General features: G+C 43.9%; 1 protein-coding gene across 1 annotated transcript in view; it reads right to left on the bottom strand.

Moving 5' to 3' along the window:
• Positions 1 to 27,052, bottom strand: part of GNA12 (G protein subunit alpha 12) — a 114,208-nt gene that overhangs the window by 45,658 nt on the left and 41,498 nt on the right. The window contains exon 2 of the mRNA XM_041748651.1: positions 16,178 to 16,393. Coding sequence (XP_041604585.1) covers positions 16,178 to 16,393 — 216 coding nt within the window. The remainder of the gene's footprint in view (positions 1 to 16,177; positions 16,394 to 27,052) is intronic.

The raw sequence follows: 27,052 nt of genomic DNA, 5'->3' as shown, positions 1-27,052 counted from the left end.
ACTTCACTGACTGATCCACCCAGGTGCCCCCAAAATAATCTTTAAAATACTCATATTTGCAATTTAGACATATATAAAATAAAAAGTAATTGGAGTAGTCCAGTGGACATATTCACTCCAGGTTTTAATTCTCTATGTTAGTATATATGCATATATAGTAATAAGTATGTACATATATGTGTGTGTGTGTATTTTTCATATATACGTACTGCTGCTTGATCAGTTTTCACTTGATATGTCAGGGACTTCTTTCTACGTCAGTGTACATGGCTCCCTTTTAGCTTTTCTAATAGCTATACAGCATCTGATCCACGGTCAGTAACATAATTTGTGGTCTGCCAATCCCTACCGGAGAGTATTCGGGGTATCTCCTCTTTGTTTTAGCTTTTATGAGCAATACAATCGATATTTTTTACAAATAACCTTTGCATATTCATCCAAGTGTATTTTCCCTTTCAAATATCTATCATTATTACTGTAAGTTATAGCTTGACATAAGGCAAGCACATAAGAGATAAATGTACAGCTGAACTGTAGAAACAGCAACCACCAAGGTCAACAAGTGGACCACGCAGATCACTTGAGAAGTGCCCTCATATACCGCCCACCCTGACTTGTAAAATTAACCACTGTCCCTGATGCTCGTGGTAACATTTCCTAACTTTTTTTTAAAACAGATTTTACTTATTTATTCATGAGACACACACAAAGAGAGAGAGAGAGAGAGAGAGAGAGAGAGAGAGAGAGAGAGAGAGAGACACGTGCAGAGACACAGGCAGAGGGAGAAGCAGGCTCCATGCAGGAAGCCCTATGTGGGACTCGATCCCAAGACTCCAGGATCACGCCTTGGGCTGAAGGCCGGTGCCAAACCGCTGAGCTACCCAGGGATCCCCCATTTCCTAACTCTTTCCTGTAGTTTAATCACCTTTGCAAGTACTCAGCAACATTGTTGCATTTTAATGTAATTGTGTGTACATCTGCTTTCATGTCTGCCTTTGGTTCAACATCAGGATACTTGTTGACAGGAGCTGTCCTTTGTCCATTTTCTATGAAGGACTCAGGAATAAAAAACACTTTACTTATCCATTTGCTGAGAAACATGTTAGTTTTTCCAATTATAAATATTGCTGCCCTGCACATTTACACACACACTTTTCTATATACCCAGGACTGGAACCACTGAGCCACAGGGAATGCAGATCTTAAACTTGAGCAAATAATACCAATTTGTTTTCTACACGAGGTGTACAATTTATACACTCACCAGCACCAGGGCTTCTGAGTTCCCATTACTCTTATTATCCTTGCCAATTCTCAGAATTGTCAAATGTTTTAATTTTGCAAACCTGGTGAGCATATACTATCATTTCATTGTTTTAAAAATGTCTGCTAAGACTTTAACCCATTTTTCTATTGAATTGCCTATTTCTTGTGGATTTCTGGAAGTTCTTAAAACATTCTGGACACCTCTCCTTTGTCAGTTATAGATGATGAACATGTTTTCCATTCCCACAGCTGGTGGGGTCTCTGGATAAACAGAAGTTCTTAATTTGATGGCAGTCAGATTAATCTTTTCTTTTGCATTTATTTGTATTTCTTTTCCTTCCTTCCTTCCTTCCTTCCTTCCTTCCTTCCTTCCTTCCTTCCTTCCTCCTCCCTCCCTCCCTCCCTCCCTCCCTCCCTCCCTCCCTTTGAAAGAGCATGGGTGTGAGCAGTGGGGTGAAGGGACAGAGGGAGAGGGAGAGAGAGAATCTTAAGCAGGCTCCATGTTCATTCAGCAGAGAGCCTGACGTGGGGCTCAATCTCATGACCCTGATATCATAACCTGAGCCGAAATCAAGTCAGACACGTGGGCAGCCCCAGTTGTGCAGCGGTTTGGGGCCGCCTGCAGCCTGGGGTGTGATCCTGGAGACCCGGGATCGAGTCCCACATCAGGCTCCCTGCATGGAGCCTGCTTCTCCCTCTGCCTGTGTCTCTGCCTCTCTCTCTGGGTCTATGAATAAATAAAAAAAAAAAAAAAAAAAAAGAGTCAGACACTTAACCAACTGAACCACCCAGGCGCCCCTGCATTTGCACTTTTAGTCACTTAAATTCTTCCCTATATCAAGATCATATAGATTGTCCTATACTACCTCCTAAAAATGATGTAGTTTTGCTTTTCATATTTAGGCTGCTTATGCATTTGAAATTGAGTGTATATTATGGGGTGAATTTCATTGTTCTCCTCATGGTTCCACCAATTACTTACCTTCTTCTGCTGCACCCATTCCCCAGTGTATTGGTTATTAAAGTTTTTTGGTTTTGTTTTTTAAACAAATCTTAGTGTCAGATTTATTAGAGAAGGGGTTAGCAAACTTCTTTCCTGTAAAGGTCCAGATGGTAAATATTTGAGGCTTTGTGAACCACATATAGTCATCTTTTTTGCATATTCTTCTTTTTTGTGCTTTTAAAAATGTAAAAAACATTCTTAGCTGGGGGTCCAAACAAACACAAGCCACATGAAAGTTAGCCTGCAGGCCATAGTTTGCTGACCTTTATGAAGGACAAGTCCCTCCTACTTTTGTTTTTCTTCAAAAGTAGCTTGACATAATTAGTCCTCAGGGGAATGCAAATCAAAACCACAATGAGAAAAATAAAAGAAAGCTGGAAGAAGTACACTTCCTAATTTCAAAACTTACTACAAAGCCATGGTAATCAAAATAGTGTGTTACAGGCATAGGATAAACATATAGACCAACAGAATAGTAAATAAACCCAACACATATGACCAACTGACTTTCATCCAGGGAGCCAAGACCACTAAATGGGGAAAGGACAGATGTTCAACAAATGATGTCAGAACAACTAGATGTCCAGGCAAAAGAATGAAGTTGGACCCCTATCTCACTCCATATATAAAAATTAACTCAAAAATGGATCAACAATCAAAATGTAAGAGAACCACCTAAATATAAAAAGAAAACACAGGGGTAAATCTTCCTAATCTTGGATTTGGTAATGACTTCTTAGATTTGACACTAAAAGCATGTCCAACAAAAGAAAAAAAATAATAGATAAATTAATCTTTAATCCTTCTTGTTTCAAACCCTCCATCTGGAATCACTTGCATTTTTGCTTGAAGTGGAGTCTTTGGTATTGTAGATAATAAGCTCTTTCTGTGTCTCAAAGGTCTCTGTTCTGCCCTTCATTTTATAGAATTCTAGATTAGTGGTTATACTCTCTCATAGACACCACCACCTCAAAGCATCATTCACTCTTTATGGTTTCTGTTGTAGCTTTTGGGAAGAAAACTGCCAAATTGTCCCTCCTTGAAAGTTCATCTCTATCATATTCTGAAGCTGCTTTTAAGATTTTTCAGTCTTTGGCTTCTGCAGTTTTATTGTGACAGGTCTAGTTATAGATGTCTTTTTTTTTTTTTTTTTTAAATTAATCTTGCTTGGAACTCTTTGGGATTCTTGACCATGACCTAATGTTTTACCATTTACCACTATCTCTTCTGACAGTACCTCTGCTCCAGGCTTCGTTCTGTAACTCTTGCTTAAATGTACATTACACCTTCTCCCACCAAGCTCTGCACCTCTCAGCTTTCTTATTTTCACTGTTTCTTTCTGTTCCACATTCTTGAAATTGAGTCTTGCATTTCTTCAACTTTACTAATATTCTCTTTTATTGGGCTCAAACTAACACATCCACTGAGTTTTAGTTTTGGTTTTTGTATTTTTTAATTCTAGAAGTTCTAGTTTATTCTTTGAAGATATGTTAAGTCATTTTAAATAGTTTCCACATTTTTTCCCCTGAAGATATTTTCTAACTTTCATTTTCTTAAACATCTTAAGTATAGTTGTTTTACTTAATTTTTTTTTTTTAAGTAGTCTCCACACCCTGCATGGAGACCAACATGGGGCTTGAACCACTGACCCTGAGATCAAGACCTGAGCTGAGATCAAAAGCCAGATGCTTCATGGACTGAACCAGTCAGGTGACCCAAACATAGTTATTTTCAAGTCTGAGTCTGGTAAGTCCAGTATCTAAACACCATGGGTCAGATTTTGCTTTCCTTTCTTCTGGTTCAAGACATTGTGCCCTGTTTCCCTGTGATTCTGGCTATCTTTACAATGCTTCCCTGAAACCCATCTTTAAAAACATTTCTGGGGAATCTCCAAGGTTTAAATTTGAAATGTCTTTCCCAGAGAGGTTTCCATTTGCTTCTACCAGGTACTTGGGCACACTACCTGTTTGGTGTCACTTTAAACTAAATGCACAGCACTGCGTTTTCTTTGACTATTCTTATGAGGCCCAGCACTGAGTCCTCCAGGGAGCCTACCTCCATGTGGGTTTCCTTTTGCCTCTTCCCCCTCCCTGCCCTGGCTCTGCAGTCAGGCAATGCTCTCCACTCTCCCCACTTTGTGGGTTTACTTTTGGTTCATCCCCACACCCCCATGAGGTCCCTGCTCTTCACAGGACTTTCCTATCAGAGTCCTCAACATTGGCCTCTTATAGATCCTGAAAGGTCTATGAAACTCTGTAGTTCAGGATTGTGGTTTACATGACTGCACATCTCTGGGGAACAGCTGCCAGGGCATTGTGTACCTCTGCAGGTCTCACGCTCTCAGGGGTTGCCCTGGTGAGTCTTTACCATCTTTTCTCGGCACTTAGATACTTTCATGAAGTTGTTTTCAACATTCTATCTAGCATTTTAGTTATCTTCAGCAAAAGTCTCTGGATTACTAGGCTGCTGTAATTAGAAGCCAGAAATCTTACAGTTACTCCTTCAGAGTAAATTCCTTGGAAGATGAATTACTGCCAGAGGATGTAACACTTTGTGTTTTGACACACACCGAGAAACTACATCACTTTACTCTCCTGCCACCTATGGATGACAGTACCAGGTTCCCAGGACCTCAATCAACCCAAGCTGTTCTTTATAATCATGACCAATCTAACCAACAAAAAGTTACTGCCTGAGTGGCTCCATCAGTTGAGCGTCCAATGTTGGCTTTGGCTCAGGTCATGATCTCAGGGTCATGGGATCCAGCCCCCCTCTGGGCTCCATGTTCAGCAGGGAGTCTGCTTGAGGTTTTCTCTCCCTCTTCCTCTACCCCTCCCCCTGCACGCACTCTCTCTCTCTAAAATAAATAATCTGAAAAAAGTCACTCATTTCTTTAATTTGCACTTCCACGGATAATAGTGAGGATGGTAATTTTACTTCTTTCACAGGGTCTTGTTCATAAGAGCTCTTCATGTTGCAGCTGTTTTATACATTCTCTCTCTCTCTCTCTCTCTCTATATATATATATATATATATATATAAAGCTTTGTTATATGTTGCAATTTTTTCCTATTTGTCATTTCTCTTTTAACTTTATTTATGCTGATGTTTGCCATACAAGAGTTAAAAATGTTTACTCAGTCAAATCTGTTATTCTTTCTCTTGAGGTTTCTGGTCTTGTTATCATGTAACATATTCCATTATTAATTCCACCACAGTCACGCGTCAGAGACATTGCAGGTTGGGTTCTGGACCACTGTGATAAAGTGAACATTAGATAAAGCCAGTCAAATGAATTTTCTGGTTTCCCACTACACATAGAAACTATGTTTAAACTATATTGTAGTCTATTGAGTGTGCAGTAGCATTATGTCTAGGAAAACAAGGTACGTGCCTTAAGTATAAAAAATGCTTTTGGCAAAGAAATGCTAACCATCCCCTGAGCTTTCGAGGAGTCGTACTCTATTTGCTGGTGGAGGGTCTTGCACCTTGATGTTGATGGGTGCTGATCGATCAGGGTAGTGGTTGAAGGCTAGGGTGGCCATGCCAAGTTATTAAAATAAGAACATGAAGTTTGCTATACTGATGGACTCTTCCTTTCACGAAAGGTTTCTCTGTAGCATTTGATGCTGCTTGATAGCATTTTACCAGAGAACTTTCAAAATTCAACTCTCCAACCCAGCTGCTGCTTTATCAACTAAGTTTATGCAATATTCTAAATCCTTTTTTTGTCACTTCAACAATCCTTACAGCATCTTCACCAAGTATGGATCCCATCTCGAGAAACTACCATCTTTGCACATCCATAAGGAGCAACTCCTCATCCATTCAAGTTTGCTGCAATTCAGTCCCACATTCAGGCTCCATTTCTGGGGCTCTCAATATTTCCACAATCCTTTAATGTGGGAAGAAGAATGATATCTGTGAAGCACAGAGAAATGAGGTATGCCTGCATATATAACATTTCTACCTGAATCATCATGTCACCAGCTTACAAGACCTCCGGAGGCAGAGCCTGAAATAACGTTATTCACAGGGATCTATGTTTAAATGCTTAACACTTCATATTTTTCCCCCTACAGGAGTAGATTTTAGAAGTCTGTAAGTATATAATCCTATTCATGATTAATGAAATGAAGGGGAAAGGGCAACATCATGAGCAGGAACACATAAGTTTCTCACCGGCCCCCGATCCAAGAATAGCACAGCTCTGCTTCCTGCTTCTGTGTCCTGAAGCAAGAGCCACCCAGCGGAGAGCTCAGCATGCCTCCCCAGCCAGAGGACAGCTCAGCATGCTCCCCACCCCCCACCCAGGCGAGCCTTCAAAGGCTTGGCCCACTCGGGGTTCCCTGAATCGTAATCCTGGCCAGACCGTTCATTAGCTGTGTCGTGGCAGGCAAATTTCTTCAACTTCTAGGCCAGGCCTCAAACCATCTTGGTATCAAACAGGAAGATTTAGTTAGAGAATTTCAAGTCCCTCTGATATGAACAGTTAGTTTTAAGAAGGCTGAGTTTTCCCCTACAAATCACATTGTGAAAGTTAACTTCGCTTGAAAGGTTAAACACACACACACACACACACACACACACACACACACGGTATCAAACTGAAACTAAAAAAAGTAATCTCTAGCCTTGTAGTCCTGAAATAGAACTCTATTTTCTCTAGAAATTATTCACTAATTCCTAACATTTCCGAGCTATTCTTTTAAGGTAAAAAAACTTGATGCCTTTTTTCGTATATATGTATATACATCTGTATCGTATCTGCATATTTAGCTACCTATGTAGTGAGACAGACAAACCATGGCACCTCCATACCAGGGAGTACTACTTAGACAGAAACAGGCAAGCTATTGATACATGGAGACAAATGTCAGCCTCAGAAGGTCACACATTATATGATTCCATTCATTCAATCTGATAAATTTTAGGGATGGAGAACAAATCAGTGGTTGCCAGGAGCAAAGGGTGGGAGGAACGGTGGTGTGAGACTATGAAGGATCAGCACTGGTAGGTCTGGGGTGATGGAGTCCTGACTCCAGGGATGTTCACATGTGACCTGGAACCATACACACACATGCACACACTGATCCCAATTTCTCGGTTTTCTTATTATATTGGAGTCATGTGAGATTGACCTATGAGGGGAAATGGCTAAAGGATGCAGGGACCTCTCTGGGCTATCTTTGCAATTTCCTGTGAATTTATGATTATTTCAAAATACAAAGGTTAAAAAAAAAAAGTGTTAGGAACAGTGAGCACCTGGTAATAGATTAGCATGTCAACAGAAACTTGTTCCTGAAAAGAAAAAAAAAAAAAAAAAAAGGAAGTAAAGGGTATCACTGGCAACTCACAAAAGAAGAACTATAAATGGCTAATAAACTTAAGGAAAGAACTAATAATCATGGAACTTTTCCACTTATCAGCTGGTAAAACATAAGGAAGAATAAAGTCAGTGTGGCTGGAGAATAAAAACAGGACAGCCGAGGGGATGGGAGGCCTGAGAAGGTGCACATGGTTGAGTATGAGGAGGAACTGCCTGTGGACCTCAAGGCTCACTGATTAAAGCCCAGGTCACTAACCAACATCTGGGAACCCCCTCTGCTCCCTGGCAGCACGGGGGGCGGGGGGGGGGGGTTGGAGGGGAGGGGCTGACGCTTTACCTGGGTGTGTGTGGGTGTCTGAGCTGCTCAACACCCTCCTGGCACGGTTTGTCTTGAAACCTGAAGCAAATGAAGGGTGACTGTCCTTCACAGAGAGGGGACATGAGGTTTGACATGGTGACCCTGGCAGAGCACAGATGGCGGGACACCGACATCATGACCACGGGGTTTACTTCCATTGGTTCCAGGGGCTGCTCCAGGGGTAGGAGGCCTGGGAGTCATTTGCAAAGAGAAACGGACTCTGCAACAGTGTTCTCAATTTATTTTTTTTATTTTTATTTTTTTTTCAATTTAGAATATAAAATAAAATACTGGGCTCAGTATCAGCCACAGGGCTGACGTGGAGGGGTCCCTAAGCTGGGTGGGCAGTGAGACCAGAGGACCTCCAAATTCCTCTCCAGTTCTAAGACATACAGACCTAACCACTTCTCATCACCTCCACCATGATCGTGCTGATCTGAGCCACCATCCTGTCACCTAGATTATTATAAAAGTCTTCAAACAGGCCTCCCTGCTTCTATTATCAAAACAGTTGCCAAAACAACCCTGTTAAAATGTAAATCACACCACACCACACCACATCTCTGCCCAAAGCCCATGCCCTTCCAATAACCCCTCAAAGCCCCCCAGAAGTCCCTCTGCTCTGGGAACTCATCCCCTCTTACCCTACCTGCTCACTGGGCTCTGAACACCAAGCTTGACCCCAACCCACACAACCCATAGCCTTTGCACTGGTCACTCTACCAGCTAGGACACTTCCCTCTTCCCCTTGACACCTATGAGGCCTGCTCTCCCACCCTCAGGGCTTTCTCAAATGTCACTCAGGGAAGCTACAGGAGTTTGGGCTCCCAGAGAGCCCCAGGACAGATACAGAGGCTGCAACAATATGGCCCAGGTGCCTGTGCCATGCTCTGTATCTCACTTCCACTTGTGGGTTTGTGCTGACGGCCCAGGTTCTCAACACAGGTCAGGATTAGCCTATGTGGAGCAGGATGGGCTGGGGCAGATATGTCCAGTAATTTTAAGAGCAAGACTCAGAACAGAGTTCCAAGGCTACACTCTAGATTACCATAGCAGAAGGAGACACAAATGTCAGGAGAACTGAAGCTATGCTAAAGAACCCCCACCCTGTGATGCCCTATTTACCCAAGTAGGCCCCTCTCTCCACACACGACCTCAGTTCCCTCGGGTTTTCCTCTAATAGACACCATACGTGCACTTGGGCACACACACACACGTGCCTACAAATTTATTGACTGTCTCCTCTTATCAGACAGTCAGCTCCATATGCTGTTTGTTTGCTGCTATTTCCCCAGGATGCAGGGAGGCTGTGCCACAAATATCTGCTGAAGGAATGAACTCCATAGAATGTAAAGGACACAGAAGACAGAAAGCACAGTCTCGAGGCATCCCTACTGGCCCAGAAATGGTACTTCAGGGTATTACATTATGTGCTATTATGACTGTCTTGGTCCTCAACACAGGAGAGTTAATATCACTCGGAGACCTCACACTAAGCACTAACCCTGCCCCCAATCACCTTAGAGGCAAAAAGAACTCTGGCAGAGGCTGCTGGCTGCCACCCTGGGCCACACTGGGCCTCTGCCTCAGCCACACCAGTCAGCAGGGCCCACAGGCAGCAGCCTCCTCCATAGGCGTGGTGACGAGACTCAGGCTCCAAGGATGTGGGACTTGCAGGAAGTGGCCCTGAAAGGAAGAGGGTGGGACACTCCTCTGCACCCTCCTCCTGCTGTCTGGTGAGGGCACGAGTATAGGAAAGGGGTCCACAGAAGGACACTGGGAAGGACCTGGACGGAGGCCCACCCTCCCATTACTGGACTGGCTGTCCCAGAAAAATATGGTCCCTCCCATTTCGGTTTTTCTGCCACGTGCAACCAAATATTGCAGCAGTAGCAGACACGTAGAACACTTACCAGCTGCTACAAACAGCAGGAGACCAGTACCGTTGGAAAGCAGAAAGATTCTCTGAAATGCCCCAAACTGCACTACAAGAAACTGCACTCACTGTACCTGCTGGGGTTTCCTGTCTTCCTCTAGCTTAAAACCTCTGATTATAGCATTTAAACAAGTCATGACAGTAGGGTATCTTGATAGCAGAGAGAAGGGGAGAGAGTTAAGAAATCCAGTGAATGGAAGGTGCCTGGCTAGAATTCAGGCAGGCAGAAACTTGGTGAGACCAGCCACAGGGCCTTCAAGACACAGTGGAAATGCCTATGTTCTCCCCACACAGCACGTGGACATAACCTGCCACCTGTCAGGCATGCTGCTACCTCCCGTCTCATTTCTAATCCACCAGCTACCAGGGGACTGTTCCTATGTGGCTGAAAGCAACAGCCAAGCCATCATGGAATACACTTGTTCCTAGAAGGATGGGGCTGGGTGTGTCAGTCCCTTTGTTTCACATACCCTCAGAGAAAGCTACAAAAAGATACTGTAGCTACAAATTGCCTCATCTTCAGCTTAGCATTGCTCTCTAACATCTCAAAGGTTTACTAAGTGAGCCCAGGTCCACGAACCTGTAGCATCCAGCTTTTTTGAAAAGGGACTGGTTCATTCTATACTAAAATGATGGAACTATCACCCGGCCCAACCAATGTCTGTTTCAGGAATGCTAAGGGGAATTTGGGGCACTACTTTATCCTGGAGTTTTATAAAGAGGCATTCCAAGGGGATCCCTGGGTGGCTCAGCGGTTTGGCGCCTGCCTTCAGCCCAGGGCATGATCCTGGAGACCCAGGATCAAGTCCCACGTCGGGCTCCTTGCTTGGAGCCTGCTTCACCCTCTGCCTGTGTCCCTGCCCCTCTCTCTCTCATGAATAAATGAATAAAATCTTAAAGAGAAAGAGAGAGAGAGAGGGGGGGGGGGCATTCCAAGCCTGAGAACTTGTAAACCATGATCTTACAGCCCTTAAAAAGCACATCCACTGGCGTCGGGGGGCAGGAGGAGTAGGCGACCAAGCAAAGCCAACACAGACCCTGCCTAGCAGAGCTATGCAATCAGCCCAGAGTAACTCTGAAGCCCCAGGCGCCACAAAATCTGAATCTGACACATGTGGATTTTATGTCAGGCGCTAGGCTGGCAATTCCAGCGACTCTTTTTATAGTCAGCACGCTACTCCCTAAGCCATAGGATAATTTCCCTCTGAAAACGTCACACCCAGTGAATTCTAAGGAGGAAGCATCCACATACATAATCGTGATGAACGACCTTCCTCTGCATCTAGAATTCAGCCTGAACACCCAGCCTCTTTCCCAGCAACCTCTGGTAATGTTACAGGGACTTGATTCCTTCAAATGGGACAGAAAACAAAAATCATTCTGTGTAATAAGCAGAATCGTTTGATTTCCAGAAATCAAGAAATCCTGTGCAGTCAACATAAATGTGCTCCTCTGAACTGAGCCTTTGGTCCCATCTTCCACAGCAAGAGAAGACATCCTCAAGAAAGCACAATGCCCTGCCACTTGGAAATAAGAACAGAAAGGATGTAAAAAGTGATTCACAATCCAGGATAACTGTCCTGTGTGTGCAGTGCATCTGCACAAATGCTGGGCCACAGTCAGACAGTGGGAAGTCATGTGAGGAGTCCAACAGGAGGCACCAAACCCCCAGGATTGTTGTCCAGTCCTCCCAGCAGGAAAAAGGTTCACCTGGCCTAGAGTAGCACCAAGTCATCAATGTAGCTGACCAGCCACAATCTCAAAAGCATGTGGTGAAAAGCAAAAACAGTCTAATTTATCCAGAGAGTTCAGCATCCAGTGATTTTTCTCACGGCTCACCCTGCGTGTCTGGGGGGCTGGGGAAGTCCAACGATGAAGATGAAAATTAACGATATAACAAGCAAAGAGTTGTGCAAAAGGACACCCTCCCCCTCCCCTGCGTAGCGCTAAATTGGAAGCGGTGAGTCTGTGTATCACCCACTCTGTGCTGGTTCAAGTTCTCACTCTCTCACCATGCAAACAGATTGGTCATCTGCTTTGAACACCTCAATGGCTCTGCTGCCTACAGGTGACTCTGCGCTGCTCCACGTGGCCTGTGTGGCCACAGTGAAGGTGCTGTAGCTGTGATCCTCACTGCTGTGAGGCCTGCCCCTTGTCCACAATGAGGAACAGGGTCGAGTGAACCCAGGCTGAACCAATCCCTGTGTGGTTCTTCCCTGGCCACCATGCCCAGTCTCCTCCTGGCTCCTGTAGTGGCCACGCTGGTGAGACCTCATTCTGCTGCCACCACCTCACAAGCCCAGGGGAAGCCAGAGCCGCACAGGCTGAGCACAGAGATGGGGGCAGAGCCAGGGAAGGTACAGGGCAGTCCCTGGAGCCCCTGAGGCACCGCACCACTTCTGCTATGTTCCCTCTGCTGCCTCGCTCCCGACTGTCCCCAACGGTTCATTTTACCTAATCTTTACAAAACTCCTCCAAAACGTCTCCTCCGGCCCCTACCTGCCTAGGCGGAATGGCCTACTTTCTCCCTTTATGCCTTATGTAGCCTGTCTATTCCCCAGTTATATTTCTTGGCATATTTTCCTGCTATTACTTGTTTGCAAAAGTGTGTCTTACCAGTTTTCAGAATAAATGGGACTTGACTTCTGCATAGTGCCTGGCATGCAGAAGGCACTGAAAGTCCACTTGCCCACGCCCAGCGAGGAGGGCTCTGATGTGCAAACCCACAGTCCCTTTCAGGGTAGGAGTACCCTTCTGATGAACAAGACCGTAAATTCAAAAGTATAACAGAAAGCAAATTGTGGAAATATTATCCATATTCTGTATTACAAGCACATTAACTAGTTCTTAATTTGCCAGGAACATTTAAAACTCCAAAATTCTCTTTTATTAGAAAAAGGCTATAAAAGTAGATAATATTTGTGTTTGTTACACCTATGAGAAAAACCTCTAGGCTTAGTGTCTTGCTAGGTCTTACGTAAATGCATTTTGAAAGATAAGGCCTAAAATACTACGGTTATCTTTTTCCTGAGCTGCAGAGGATGTATCAAACTCTGTGTATGAAATGGCAGTTGACATCAGTGCACACATAAGGGCAAGACCCCCTCTGGAGCAGGAGAATTCCCTCCCCACACACCCATTCACCTCTCCACCAAGGAAAAAGGGCCCTCACAAGGCAGTCACCAGACTCGGCCTTTCTTCTTCTCCTTTTTGTTTCTGTCTCTGCCTGGAATGGCAAGTAAAACCCAGAGGGCAGAGGGAACAGGAAAAAATCCAACACCTGGCTGACAGCAATTCTCAGAGCTGCTGGATCTCTCAGCTTGTCACCCAGGGAGGAGAGAAAAAGCTAAAAACAAGTTGGTGAAGCATCACCCTGGAAAGGTTTTGACACGAAGAAAAAGATCCACAGAGAAGAGAGACCAGGGTTGAGCTGCAGACGGGGTAGGGGAGGGCTGATCATGCTGCATGACGATGCTCACACTCCTCACGGGCTGGACCGTACACCTCGGCAGTGAAGACTGTGAAGGCCTATTGTCTGCCTATTTTACGAAAATGCTCTAATTTTTAAAAATAAAAGCAAACACATAGAAAAGTACAAAGTATGGCAATAAGCACCCATATACCTACTACTCGATGAACCAAACCCACTGTCAACGCTGCCCATTAGGATAGTCCTGAAAAACACTTAGCTTCCTGGAACGGTATACCCCCCCAGGCACCGTGTCCTCAGAGATCCCAGCTGGTGGAGGGCACAAGACGGAAACAGGCCAATACTCATATTATGGCAGCCTCTTAGCTGAACCCCATGCGAAGTGAGGTCTAGATTAAAGGCTCTTGAGGACAGGCACATGGCTGGTCTCATCACTGCTGTATCCTCAGCATATTACATAGTATCCAGCATACAGGAGGTGCTCCATTAAATGCTGTGTGAGTGAATGAATGGAGAAACAAGCAGAATGACTTCTGAGGCCCAAGTACCTCATGGTGATCACTCAGAAGACATAGCCTTGACTTACTCAGCAGGGAGGCCCCTTCTGCTTGAGGATGCTGCACACAACATAACACGGTAGACAGAAGTCTGGCAAAACCGCCCTACCACACGTCCCCCAGACGGAGCGCTTATTCAACAGGAGTTGTAAATAATCCGTTCTGGATGTTTATACTTGCTCCTTCAGTAAACTCTCAAATGGTTGTAGCGATTTCTGCCTTCTTTCCCAAAACATATCAGTTTATAGGGAAAAAGACCTGAATCCCAAATTCACACTTAAGAGGTTGTTTTCCCTGGTTGTTTCTGATATTCCTGTCCCTTAGAAGATTAAGATTTCCTTCCCATGACAACAACACCCTCCAGTTCTTTTGACTCTTCTACCTGCATTTTTAAAGTTAACTTGAAAAAGAAAGTGAAAATGAGAAAGGGTTATGAAATGTCACCTGTAAGATCCACCAATGGACATTAATAGGAATGGGCCAAAGCTTGAGGGGAAACAGGGTAACTGCATTGTCTCAAAGTATCCCCCCAAATATTTAATAGTAACAAGAAGGAGAGTAACTTTACAGCAGAGAAACCTGGCAAGCACAGCCTTCCCTGAGTGCTGCAGGCTCATGTCACCAGGAACTGAACCTCTGAAATGAAGCACACCATCACTTCTGTGTTTTTCTTGCCAAAAAAATGCATCATCTTATTCTAATGATGAGGAAATACCAGACAAACCCAAATAGTGACACTCCACAAAATATGTGACCAGTGCTCTTTAAGTGTTGAGGTCACAAAAACCAGGAAAAGACGCGGGACTGTCAGTGACCAGAGAATAAGGAGCATGACCACTAACGCAGCATGGGGACCGGAGCCAGAGCCTGGCACATAGCTAAGTCCCCTGTGGGAGGATGGTGGAATTAGAGTAAGGTCTGTAGCTCCATTTACAGTACAGCACAGCACCTATCTCCCAGCATTGACAGCCTCAGGGGAGACAGGGTCAAGAGCATATGGAAACTGTATGGAAAAAATGACCACGCAGACTGCCTGCACGACCTCTCCAGAAAGTGAGAGAAATACAAATCACTCGTTAGAAAAAACTGGCAAAAGCATGAATAGGCATGGCCCAGAAAACACATGTAGCCAAAAAACATTATCAGGGAAATTTCAATTAAACCGAAGGAGATACTATTACAATTTCTAAAGTTGGATAAATAATACTCAATATCAGCAAGGATGAGAGAGCAACAGAGAATCTCTTCGGCTGCTGGGAGAGGCAAGACTGCTATGGCCACTCTGGAAAATGATCGGACATAACTTGTCTATTTGGAGGTCAACGTGCCCAATGACCAGGCAATCCTGCTCATATGGGACATGTCCCAAAGAAACCCCTGCACACGTGTCTCAGGACATACACATAACAAAGGCCACCGCACACCTAGGAGAGAATGGATGGATCCTGATTTATTCCAACGGTAGAAAGGAGGGCTGCAGTGGAAATGAATCAACCACAGCCATGCCAGCAACACAGAACTGTGGGTTGCAGAAGCATATATACAGTATGAAACCATTTATATAACGTTTGAGAATAGAGAAAACTTTTAAAGTACATATTATGGCAAAACTCTCAAGAAAGGAGAGGGCTGATGGCTCCAAACTCGGGGTCCCAGCTCCCAGGGGCAGAGGGTGTGAGAGTCCCAGGTGCTTGGAGCCCTGGGGTGTGGGCAGGGATGGGTGTGGGGGTTGTGGATGGGCAGGGACAGGCACAGCTGTGCCAGTGATAGGGCAAACAGATACTTACTTGGTCTACAGAGAATGAAGGATAGCTAGGAAAAAAACAAAATGCAAAGAGGCATATCTTCTATGAAACTAAATGACAGAGACAACCAGGCATTTCAAAACTGTCAGACTTTAAAATGGAAGGAAAGAATCTGAAAAGAACAACTGGGAAGGTTGAGATTAGCTCCCAAGGAGCCACACAGTACAAGCTGGAAAGTGGTTCTAAGGAGAACCAGGCTATAAACAAGCCTTAAACACTTTGAGCTTCGTAAGCTACACCACATTTTAGTATTTTAAGAGTCTTCTGTACTCCTTGAACAAAACATTGACTCAGCCAGCCTGAATTCATGCTGCCCCTCTTGAACCATTTAAAGATAGCTTGATTTGCCTCCCTTACATGTTTTTTGTTGAACATTAGGATTTACAGCAAACTGCAGCTTGCCTGTGCTCGGACAGTCTTCAAGGAACTTCTACTAAAGGTTAACATCAGCCACATAGAACACACTCGTGCCGCCCAGGCATGGCTCACTCACCAGCTGGAACTCACTCCTCCGGCTGAAAGCCTCCCTGATGCCGGAGTCCCTCCAGAGAGCGCTCAGAGCGGGGACGTAGAGCTGGAAGGTGGCAGGTTCCACCGGCAGCCCCGCTTTGTTCTCAAAGGCCAGGAGGAACATGCCGTGCTTCTCATTTTCTGAATACTGCCATGGAATGCCAAGCTTGTCTCGGGCATCGACAAGAACCCTTGAACCCTATGAGATAAAAGAGACAGAAAGGGCTTAATTGTGCTTCCAAGACGACCTCACAACAGAGAATCTCAGCACGGGCATCGACTGTCATCAAGCAGGAAACTCCCAGCTTGGGAACCAGAACCTGTCTTTTGGTTCGTTTCATCAAGGTGCCCAGGTCTTCACTCGCTGACACCTGGCAGCTCCTTGACATCAGGAGGACACAACTGCCTGTTCCAGCTAAAAGCAAGTGGAGAGACACAGATAGGTGACCAGCAATATGGAGATGGGACAAAACAAAAATGAACCACCAGCTGAGCAGCCTCCCCTCACATCCCCAAAACAGCTTTGGGGTTGGGGGGGGTACATCCTAGATTTAATACCACCACTGCTAGTGATGATGCAAAACCGTTTTCATTATTTTGCTTACTTGCTCACTGTTAATGTATTTCTGGCCCTTCCTTTATCTCACAGATGGGCCAAAGGGATGGAGAAACTGCCTCAAATATAGGAGCTGAGGTGTCCAGGCCGCAGGAGATATGGTCTTGGGGACAACAGCCCCATCGGGAAGCAGGTCCAGTTCATCATTCTTAGGGTAGTGTTTCCCAATTAGCAATACTGTATCCAAGCAGTTTCTGAGTTCTGAGAGGACCCAGTGAACACTGTACCCAGCAAAGAATGGCAGGGGGCCTGGCCTGTGCATTAAAGCCTTCTTGGACTCAGGGTTGTGTGGCAGGCCCAGCACAATTGGAGCAGTAACTCAGACCCTGGTGCAGAGAACACAGGATCTAACTGCCCACCTGGCACTTGCTTTGAAAAAATAAAAATAACTGCTTTATTGGATATAAGTCACATAACACAATTCCCCCATTTAAAGTGTACACCTCAGTGGTTTGTAGTTGGCAGTTACCCTAAAAAGTTTCACTTCCAACACTCGAGTCAGGGCAGATTCATCAGTTCTGCCTTCCTTGTATCTCTGCTGTAGCGGTGGTTTGGTGCCTACACCTCCCATTTCTGCCTTGAACCACTGTGCTGAATGGTAATGGGGACCAGGGAGAGTAGCTGCCATCTTTCCTTTTCCATCTTTCCCAGCAGACCAGGACTGCTGGTGAGAGGCGTTCCTGTGAGTTCCCTCCTTATAGCCCACACTCGTGTGCCATCAGGATCCAGACCCATTTCTACTGACCCACATGTTTGAGGCTTACTCAGGGTAAAGCACCTAGCTAGGCATGGCGGATAACAACACGTTTATGAAGCAGAGTCTGATCTCCAGAAACCTGGAATCCAGCTGGAGAGAAAGACCTATGAATTAAGAAAATTAACACCCATTCATGATAAGAAGGCTCAAGAACTAAGAATGCAGGAGAAACTTCCTTAACTTCACGAACACTGACAAAACCTACAGCTACTGCTGTAACTGATGGTGAAGGTGTGATTCCCTTCCTCTAAAATTGGAACAAGACAAGGATGCCCACGTTTAGCAGTGCCAATCAGTATGTACTGGTAGTGCTAGCCAGTATGGTAAGGAAAAGAAATAGAAGGTATAAAGATGAGAGAGAAAGAGAGAAAAAAAACCTGAGCCTATTTTCATTTTTTTAAAGATTTTATTTCAGAGAGAAGACAGAGCAGGAGCAGGGGGAGAGGGAGAAGTAGGCTTGGACATGGGGCTGGATCCCAGGACCCTGGGATCATGACCTGAGCCCAAGGCAGATGCTTCACCAACTGAACCACCCATGCAATCCCCACACCCCTGTTACACACTATAAAACAGCTAACACAAACAAAATGAATGATGACACCAGATGGTGGTGAGGATACAGAGATTGCTGGTGGGGGTGTGAGATGGCACTGCCACTCTGGAAAAGCATTTTCCAGTTTTTCCTTTTTTTTTTTTTAAGATTTTATTTATTTATTCACAAGAGATACAGAGAGAGAGGCAGAGGCACAGGCAGAGGGAGAAGCAAGCTCGCTGCGAGGAGCCTGATGCGGGACTTGATCCTGGACCCCAGGATCACGCTCTCAGCTGAAGGCAGGCGCTCAACTGCTGAGCCACCCAGGCATCCCCATTTTCCAGTTTCTTAAAAAATTAAACATATACTTATCATACTCCAGCCACCTCACTCCTGGGAAATGAACCCAGAGAAATGGAAATGTATGCCCTCACAAAAACCTGTGCAAGAATGTCCAGAGTAGCTTTATTCCTAACAGCCCAGAACTAGAAACAACCCTAAAGTCCTTTTTTTTAAATTTATTTTTTATTTTTTTTTTATTGGAGAACACTAAAGTCCTTAAAAAGAGAAATGGTCACATACCGTGAGAGCCTCTGCACCACGGAATGGGACTTGGCAGTAAGAGGAAACGAACACTTGATTCATGCAACAACCTGGATGGATCACAAGAAAATTATGCAGAGCCCTTTCACGAAGATGGCGCCGAAGGTGAAGAAGGAAGCCCCTGCCCCTCCCAAAGCCAAAGCCAAAGCAAAGGCTTTGAAAGCTAAGAAAGCGGTGTGGAAAGGCATGCACAGTCACAAAAAAAAAGAAGATCCACACGTCACCTACATTCCGACGACCCAAGACCCTGCGTCTCCGAAGGCAGCCCAAATATCCTCGAAAGAGCGCCCCCAGGAGAAACAAGCTTGATCACTATGCCATCATCAAGTTCCCCTTAACTACTGAGTCAGCCATGAAGAAAATAGAAGACAACAACACACTTGTGTTCATTGTGGATGTCAAGGCCAATAAGCACCAGATCAAACAGACTGTGAAGAAGCTTTATGACATTGATGTGGCCAAGGTCAACACCTTGATCAGGCCTGATGGAGAGAAGAAAGCCTACGTTCGACTGGCTCCTGACTATGATGCTTTGGATGTTGCCAACAAAATTAGGATCATCTAAACTGAGTCCAGCCGGCTATAAATCTAAATATAAATTTTTTCACCATAAAAAAAAAAGAAAATTATGCAGAGTAAGAAAAGGCAATCTCAAAAGGTCACTTATTACGTGATTCCATTTATAGAGTATTCTTGAAGTGACAAAGTTATAAAGACAGAACACAAATGAGCAGCTGCTAGGGACTGGGGATGGTAGAGGAAGCAGGAGGGCGGGTGACTTGTGCCAGGGTAGCTGGAGGACCCTGGAGGTGAGGGAGCTGAGATGGGCTGGTTACACAGACCCTCACAGGAGAAAGCATGTCACAGAATCTCTCTCTCTCTCTCTCTCTCTCTCTCTCACACACACACACACACACACACACAGACAGACACCAGTGTGTCAATTTTCTGGTGGTACACTTGCACTGCAGTTCTATAAGATGTAACCACTGGGGGAAACTGTGTGATACCCCTCCCTGTTATCTTTGCAAGTTCCTGAGAACCTATAATCATTTCAAAATAAAAAGTTAAAAAAAAAAAAAAGTTAACCAGCAGCCATGACAATAAATGTTCCGATTTCATGGGTCTCAAAGTGAGCTTTTGAAGAGCAGGTTCACGTCAACAAGTGGCAACAGTGGATTAGAACCCACCCAGTGGGGAAAGAGGACTTGAATAAATCCTCAGCTCTCCTCCCTCTGGGTCCCAACCACCCCAATCCTGTCTCTGGGTCCTTCCCATCTCCTTACTTTTTCTGACAACGTCACACCAAACTCCCATCTGCCCAAAAGGACAATACTGAAAAGCTTCAAGAACCCAAGAAAACAAAGATGTTTCATATTCTCCACATTCCGCACAACAGAAAAATGTCTGCATCCAGAGAAGGTAGAAGAGATCTCTCCAGTAAGACTCTTGTCTTACAGGTCACAGCACCTTCATGTAAATCAGACAAAGCTCCCCACCATCCTGGCACATGAGGCCCCCCTCGACTGGCAAAAGTGCTGGGCCGGAACCTCGGCCCACCCCCACCCCCAGCCCCAGCCCCAAGTCTGGTAACCAACCCACCTACATTCCTGATGGTCCAACGCGCACAAATCACACACAGCAAATTCGGTCTGACACACCAGGTATCACTTCAGTGCTCTTTTTACACATTAAAACAGTTCAGCTTCACAAGTAGCACATCTTCACTCAGAAGGGAAACGGAACCTCTGCTCCCTGGGGAGTTTCATTTTTATATGCCTGAGATGAAGGCCGGGAATCAAAATGGACTTAGAAGCCTGAGTGATCGTTTCCAAGACTGCTTTCAAAACGGCACAAACCAGGCCTTCCCTAATTATTGGGGTGAACACAGGTTTGGCTTAGAAAACCCTGGTCCATCCAAAAGCAGCCTGTGTTCCCACTGTACACTGCCACCCAGGCAAGCCTGGAACTGGTCCAAATTAACTTCACACAAACACCAAGAAAAGGCTCCTTATTTCTCTTTTTAAAAACCCAGGGAAATGACAAAACTGCTGATGAACTTTATGCCAGTTAGCTACGGTCTGTTTTCTATATCTTAGTCTCTTCATTTAGAGGGGAAAAAGCAACAAGAAAAAAGAGGTCCCTCTTGCCTTTTAAAATTTATCCTAGTGAAAAACTACTCTCTGCCAACTTTGTTCTGAATACCCAAAACTGAGATAAAGGAGAGGTTTCTACTTTGGGACATTTGCCTAAAATTGGAGCCTTCTTTTTCTTCCTTTTTCAAGAGAGCATAAAATCTTTGGAGAATTTCTATTTATTGTACTTTAGCAGAACTGATGGCTCTCATTATCATTATATAGAGCTGCTTATGTCACCATCATTATATAGAGCTGCTAATGTCTTGAAAGAAAGATACTACTGTACAGCGGATGTACTACAATAATAAAACACCTTGCCTCTTTCTTTTGTAAGAAAAGACCTATTTCCTGAAATGTAAAGCCCAGAAAATCCATATACACTCAGAAGAAAAAGAAGAAAAGAATTAAGGCAGAAGACAACTTGCTTGTCTCACTGATAGCTTTAAGGAGAGCTGTTCTTTCAGTAACAATGTTATGGAAGTATTAATTTTTTGAGAACCATACATTTTATTCAGTTATCCAAAGGTGAACAGATAAGTCTTAAGCAGTTTGGTGACCTCATCTTGATACTATGTAACACTTGAAACTGTTCAAAGAGTACATTTTTAAGACAACTTATAAATCCAGCATTTTAAACTTTTTGTCAAAGAATAGATTCCCTGTCTGCTGGGGATGTAGATTTGGGGGGTTTTCAGTTTCACTGGACGGAGACCAAAACTTGCAAATCCTGTTATCTCATTTCAAAATAAATGTTGTTAGTTTAGCGCCTAATCAAACCAAATCTTCTCAGTCATTCCTTACTAAAATCTTCCCACAGTAAATACTAACGCCAAGATAGATCTAAAATGCTAGTGGATCAAATTAGCTTTTTCTACAGAATGAAACAGTGACATGAAGAACATGTGAAGGTCTAGAATGTTCACCCAATCAGATAATAGCATATCTACTTGGAAAGTTCTTTTTAAAAATATATTATTATTATTTTTTTAAACCCACTAGGGCCAAGTTGTTTGCCTTTGGCCACCGTCCAAATAAAAGAAATGCTGCCAGAAATGTAAACAGGATACATTTCTTTAAGTTAATGAGTCCAGCAAGCAAAGGCAGATGGCTCCTCTTCGTTTGTCTCTGAAGCTCAAGTGGATGAGAGCTTCTAATTGAGAGGGCAGAGAAAAAGTGAGAAAAGGAAACAGCAAGCAGACCGTCTGATCCTCAGAGTGCCACTACAGGACAGAGGCAGCAGCCCTCTGGCCGGGTCCCCTGCCCTCTCCTGTCCCCCCTCCCCCTGCCCCCAGCTTTTGGGAACAAAGACACTGACAGGACAGGCTACTGCTCTGCTCTGGAATTGTACATGGAGACGTCCCTCATGCAAGGACAAGTGCCAGGGAAGATGGAGGTCGGGGGCAAAAAGATGGTAAACACGTCGCCTGCCCTGAGAGCTTCCAGGACACAGCAGCAGCACAGAGCACTGGATGCGCAGGCCAGAGAGGAACGCCACAATTAGAGGCAGGAGAAAGGTGGTGGGATGGTTGGGAACAGCACCATCGGTGGGAGGAGCAGGCCAAAGCCAGGGGGCAGAGAAGTGGGGAGTTTACTCTGCAGGAGCAGCGAATAATCAATGATCGATCACAGGGTCTGGGAAGGAACAGCTGCCTGCACAATCAGCAGTGGGAGGGAGCCATGCAGGTGTGGCAGGGAACAGGCAGCAGGCCTCCCCACAGGAGATGTGAGCTGACAGCAAGAGAAAGAAGTCATCAGGGGTGGGAGGTGAGGGGGCAGTGGAGAGAGTACACGACCATCAGCCAGCTCTCCCGAAATGAGTGAGGTGGGTCCACAGGACGGTCTGGCTCCGGAGGGGTGAGATTTGGATAAGTTTAAGACAAATTAAATTTCATGGGACAGCAGCCACACTTCCAGGAAACAGAACTGTAAGGAAAAACTCTGGGTTTAGGAAGTGTGTGGGAGAAGCAAACTGTTGTCATGAGCTTTTTCTGGGGACCCTGGAAAGACTGGTGCTCCTAAAAGCTAAAAAATAAATAAATAAACAAGGAATTCCACATGAGTTCAGAATTCCTCAGATCTCCCCAAATGGAATGTGAAAATCCATGCTGAATGTCAAAACTCAAGAGCCAGCAGACTGCAGACTTCTAGAGTCACCTCTCGGAGCCTCGCAGAGAGCAACTTTTCCTATTCCCTTTCAAGTGGCAGGCTCTAAGCCCCGGAATCTCCTTGGACTAAACATCCATTAAAGGTTATAAAGACAAATACTGGTACAAGGCGGAATGAAGCCTTCCTGCCAAAGTACAGTAAATAATAAAGAAATTTGAGAATAAATACTATCATTCCCAGGGGGGAAATCCCATAAACACTACAAATAGGTAACACAGCTTTATTTTTTTTTTTTTTTTTTTTTTTTTTTTTTTTTTTTTTTGTTTTTTTTTTGTTTTTTTTTTTTTTTTTTTTTTTTTTAGTTGTAGATGTTTGCAGATGTTCTTTTTTTTTTTTTTTAATTAACTTTTATTGGTGTTTAATTTACCAACATACAGAAAAACACCCAGTGCTCATCCCGTCGGTGTCCACCTCAGTGCCCGCCACCCATTCCCCTCCAACACCCGCCCTCCTCCCCTTCCACCACCCCTAGTTCGTTTCCCCGAGTTAGGAGTCTTTATGTTCTGTCTCCCTTCCTGATATTTCCCAACATTTCTTTTCCCTTCCTTTATATTCCCTTTCACTATTATTCATATTCCCCAAATGAATGAGAACATACACTGTTTGTCCTTCTCCGATTGACTTATTTCACTCAGCATAATACCCTCCAGTTCCATCCACGTTGAAGCAAATGGTGGGTATTTGTCGTTTCTAATTGCTGAGTAATATTCCATTGTATACATAAACCACAACTTCTTTATCCATTCATCTTTCGATGGACACCGAGGCTCCTTCCACAGTTTGGCTATTGTGGCCATTGCTGATAGAAACATCGGGGTGCAGGTGTCCCGACGTTTCATTGCATCTGAATCTTTGGGGTAAATCCCCAACAGTGCAATTGCTGGGTTGTAGGGCAGGTCTATTTTTAACTCTTTGAGGAACCTCCACACAGTTTTCCAGAGTGGCTGCACCAGTTCACATTCCCACCAACAGTGTAAGAGGGTTCCCTTTTCTCCGCATCCTCTCCAACATTTGTTGTTTCCTGCCTTGTTAATTTTCCCCATTCTCACTGGTGTGAGGTGGTATCTCATTGTGGTTTTGATTTGTATTTCCCTGATGGCAAGTGATGCAGAGCATTTTCTCATGTGCATGTTGGCCATGTCCATGTCTTCCTCTGTGAGATTTCTCTTCATGTCTTTTGCCCATTTCATGATTGGATTGTTTGTTTCTTTGGTGTTGAGTTTAATAAGTTCTTTATAGATTTTGGAAACTAGCCCTTTATCTGATATGTCATTTGCAAATATCTTCTCCCATTCTGTAGGTTGTCTTTTAGCTTTGTTGACTGTATCCTTTGCTGTGCAAAAGCTTCTTATCTTGATGAAGTCCCAATAGTTCATTTTTGCTTTTGTTTCTTTTGCCTTCGTGGATGTATCTTGCAAGAAGTTACTGTGGCCAAGTTCAAAAAGGGTGTTGCCTGTGTTCTCCTCTAGGATTTTGATGGAATCTTGTCTCACATTTAGATCTCTCATCCATTTTGAGTTTATCTTTGTGTATGGTGAAAGAGAGTGGTCCAGTTTCATTCTTCTGCATGTGGATGTCCAATTTTCCCAGCACCATTTATTGAAGAGACTGTCTTTCTTCCAATGGATAGTCTTTCCTCCTTTATCGAATATTAGATGGCCGTACATTTCAGGGTCCACTTCTGGGTTCTCTATTCTGTTCCATTGATCTATGTGTCTGTTTTTGTGCCAGTACCACACTGTCTTGATGACCACAGCTTTGTAATACAACCTGAAATCTGGCATTGTGATGCCCCCAGCTAAGGTTTTCTTTTTTAAAATTCCCCTGGCTATTCGGGGTCTTTTCTGATTCCACACAAATCTTAAAATAATTTGTTCTAACTCTCTGAAGAAAGTCCATGGTATTTTGATAGGGATTGCATTAAACGTATAAATTGCCCTGGGTAACATTGACATTTTTACAATATTAATTCTGCCAATCCATGAGCATGGAATATTTTTCCATCTCTTTGTGTCTTCCTCAATTTCTTTCAGAAGTGTTCTATAGTTTTTAGGGTATAGATCTTTTACCTCTTTGGTTAGGTTTATTCCTAGGTATCTTATGCTTTTGGGTGCAATTGTAAATGGGATTGACTCCTTAATTTCTCTTTCTTCAGTCTCATTGTTAGTGTATAGAAATGCCATTGATTTCTGGGCATTGATTTTGTATCCTGCCACGCTACCAAATTGCTGTATGAGTTCTAGCAATCTGGGGGTGGAGGCTTTTGGGTTTTCTATGTAGAGTATCATGTCATCGGCGAAGAGGGAGAGTTTGACTTCTTCTTTGCCAATTTGAATGCCTTTAATGTCTTTTTGTTGTCTGATTGCTGAGGCGAGGACTTCCAGAACTATGTTGAACAGCAGTGGTGAGAGTGGACATCCCTGTCTTGTTCCTGATCTTAGGGGAAAGGCTCCCAGTGCTTCCCCATTGAGAATGATATTTGCTGTGGGCTTTTCGTAGATGGCTTTTAAGATGTCGAGGAAAGTTCCCTCTATCCCAACACTCTGAAGGGTTTTGATCAGGAATGGATGCTGTATTTTGTCAAATGCTTTCTCTGCATCTAATGAGAGTATCATATGGTTCTTGGTTTTTCTCTTGCTGATATGATGAATCACATTGATGGTTTTACGAGTGTTGAACCAGCCTTGTGTCCCAGGGATAAATCCTACTTGGTCATGGTGAATAATTTTCTTAATGTGTTGTTGGATCCTATTGGCTAGTATCTTGTTGAGAATTTTTGCATCCATGTTCATCAGGGATATTGGTCTGTAATTCTCCTTTTTGGTGGGGTCTTTGTCTGGTTTCGGAATTAAGGTGATGCTGGCCTCATAGAACGAATTTGGAAGTACTCCATCTCTTTCTATCTTTCCAAACAGCTTTAGTAGAATAGGTATGATTTCTTCTTTAAACGTTTGATAGAACTCCCCTGGGAAGCCATCTGGCCCTGGACTCTTGTGTCTTGGGAGGTTTTTGATGACTGCTTCAATTTCCTCCCTGGTTATTGGCCTGTTCAGGTTTTCTATTTCTTCCTGCTCCAGTTTTGGTAGTTTGTGGCTTTCCAGGAATGCGTCCATTTCTTCTAGATTTCCTAATTTATTGGCATACAGCTGTTCATAATATGTTTTTAAAATCGTTTGTATTTCCTTGGTGTTGGTAGTGATGTCCCCTTTCTCATTCATGATTTTATTAATTTGAGTCTTCTCTCTCTTCTTTTTAATAAGGTTGGCTAATGGTTTATCTATCTTATTAATTCTTTCAAAGAACCAACTCCTGGTTCTGTTGATCTGTTCCACAGTTCTTTTGGTCTCGATATCATTGAGTTCTGCTCGAATTTTAATTAACTCTCTTCTTCTGCTGGGGGTGGGGTCTATTTGTTGCTTTTTCTCTAGTTCCTTTATGTGTAAGGTGAGCTTTTGAATTTGAGATCTTTCCAGTTTTTGAATGTATGCTTGTATTGCGATGTATTTCCCCCTCAGGACTGCTTTTGCTGCATCCCAAAGATTTTGAACGGTTGTATCTTCATTTTCATTAGTTTCCATGAATCTTTTTAATTCTTCCTTAATTTCCTGGTTGACCTTTTCATCTTTTAGCAGGATGGTCCTTAACCTCCACGTGTTTGTGGTCCTTCCATATTTCTTGTTGTGATTAAGTTCTAATTTCAAGGCATTATGGTCTGAGAATATACAGGGGACTATCCCGATCTTTTGGTATCGGTTCAGACCCGATTTGTGACCCAGTATGTGGTCTATTCTGGAGAAAGTTCCATGTGCACTTGAGAAGAATGTGTATTCAGTTGAGTTTGGATGTAAAGTTCTGTAGATATCTGTGAAATCCATCTGGTCCAGTGTATCATTTAAAGCTCTCGTTTCTTTGGAGATATTGTGCTTAGAAGACCTATCCAGGGTAGAAAGAGCTAGATTGAAGTCACCAAGTATAAGTGTATTATTATCAAGGTATTTCTTGAGTTTGGTTATTAATTGGTTTAAATATTTGGCAGCTCTCACATT

Source organism: Vulpes lagopus, chromosome 3, assembly GCF_018345385.1.
Source record: "Vulpes lagopus strain Blue_001 chromosome 3, ASM1834538v1, whole genome shotgun sequence".
NCBI lineage: Eukaryota > Metazoa > Chordata > Mammalia > Carnivora > Canidae > Vulpes > Vulpes lagopus.
This window is presented reverse-complemented; position numbering and strand designations above follow the sequence as displayed.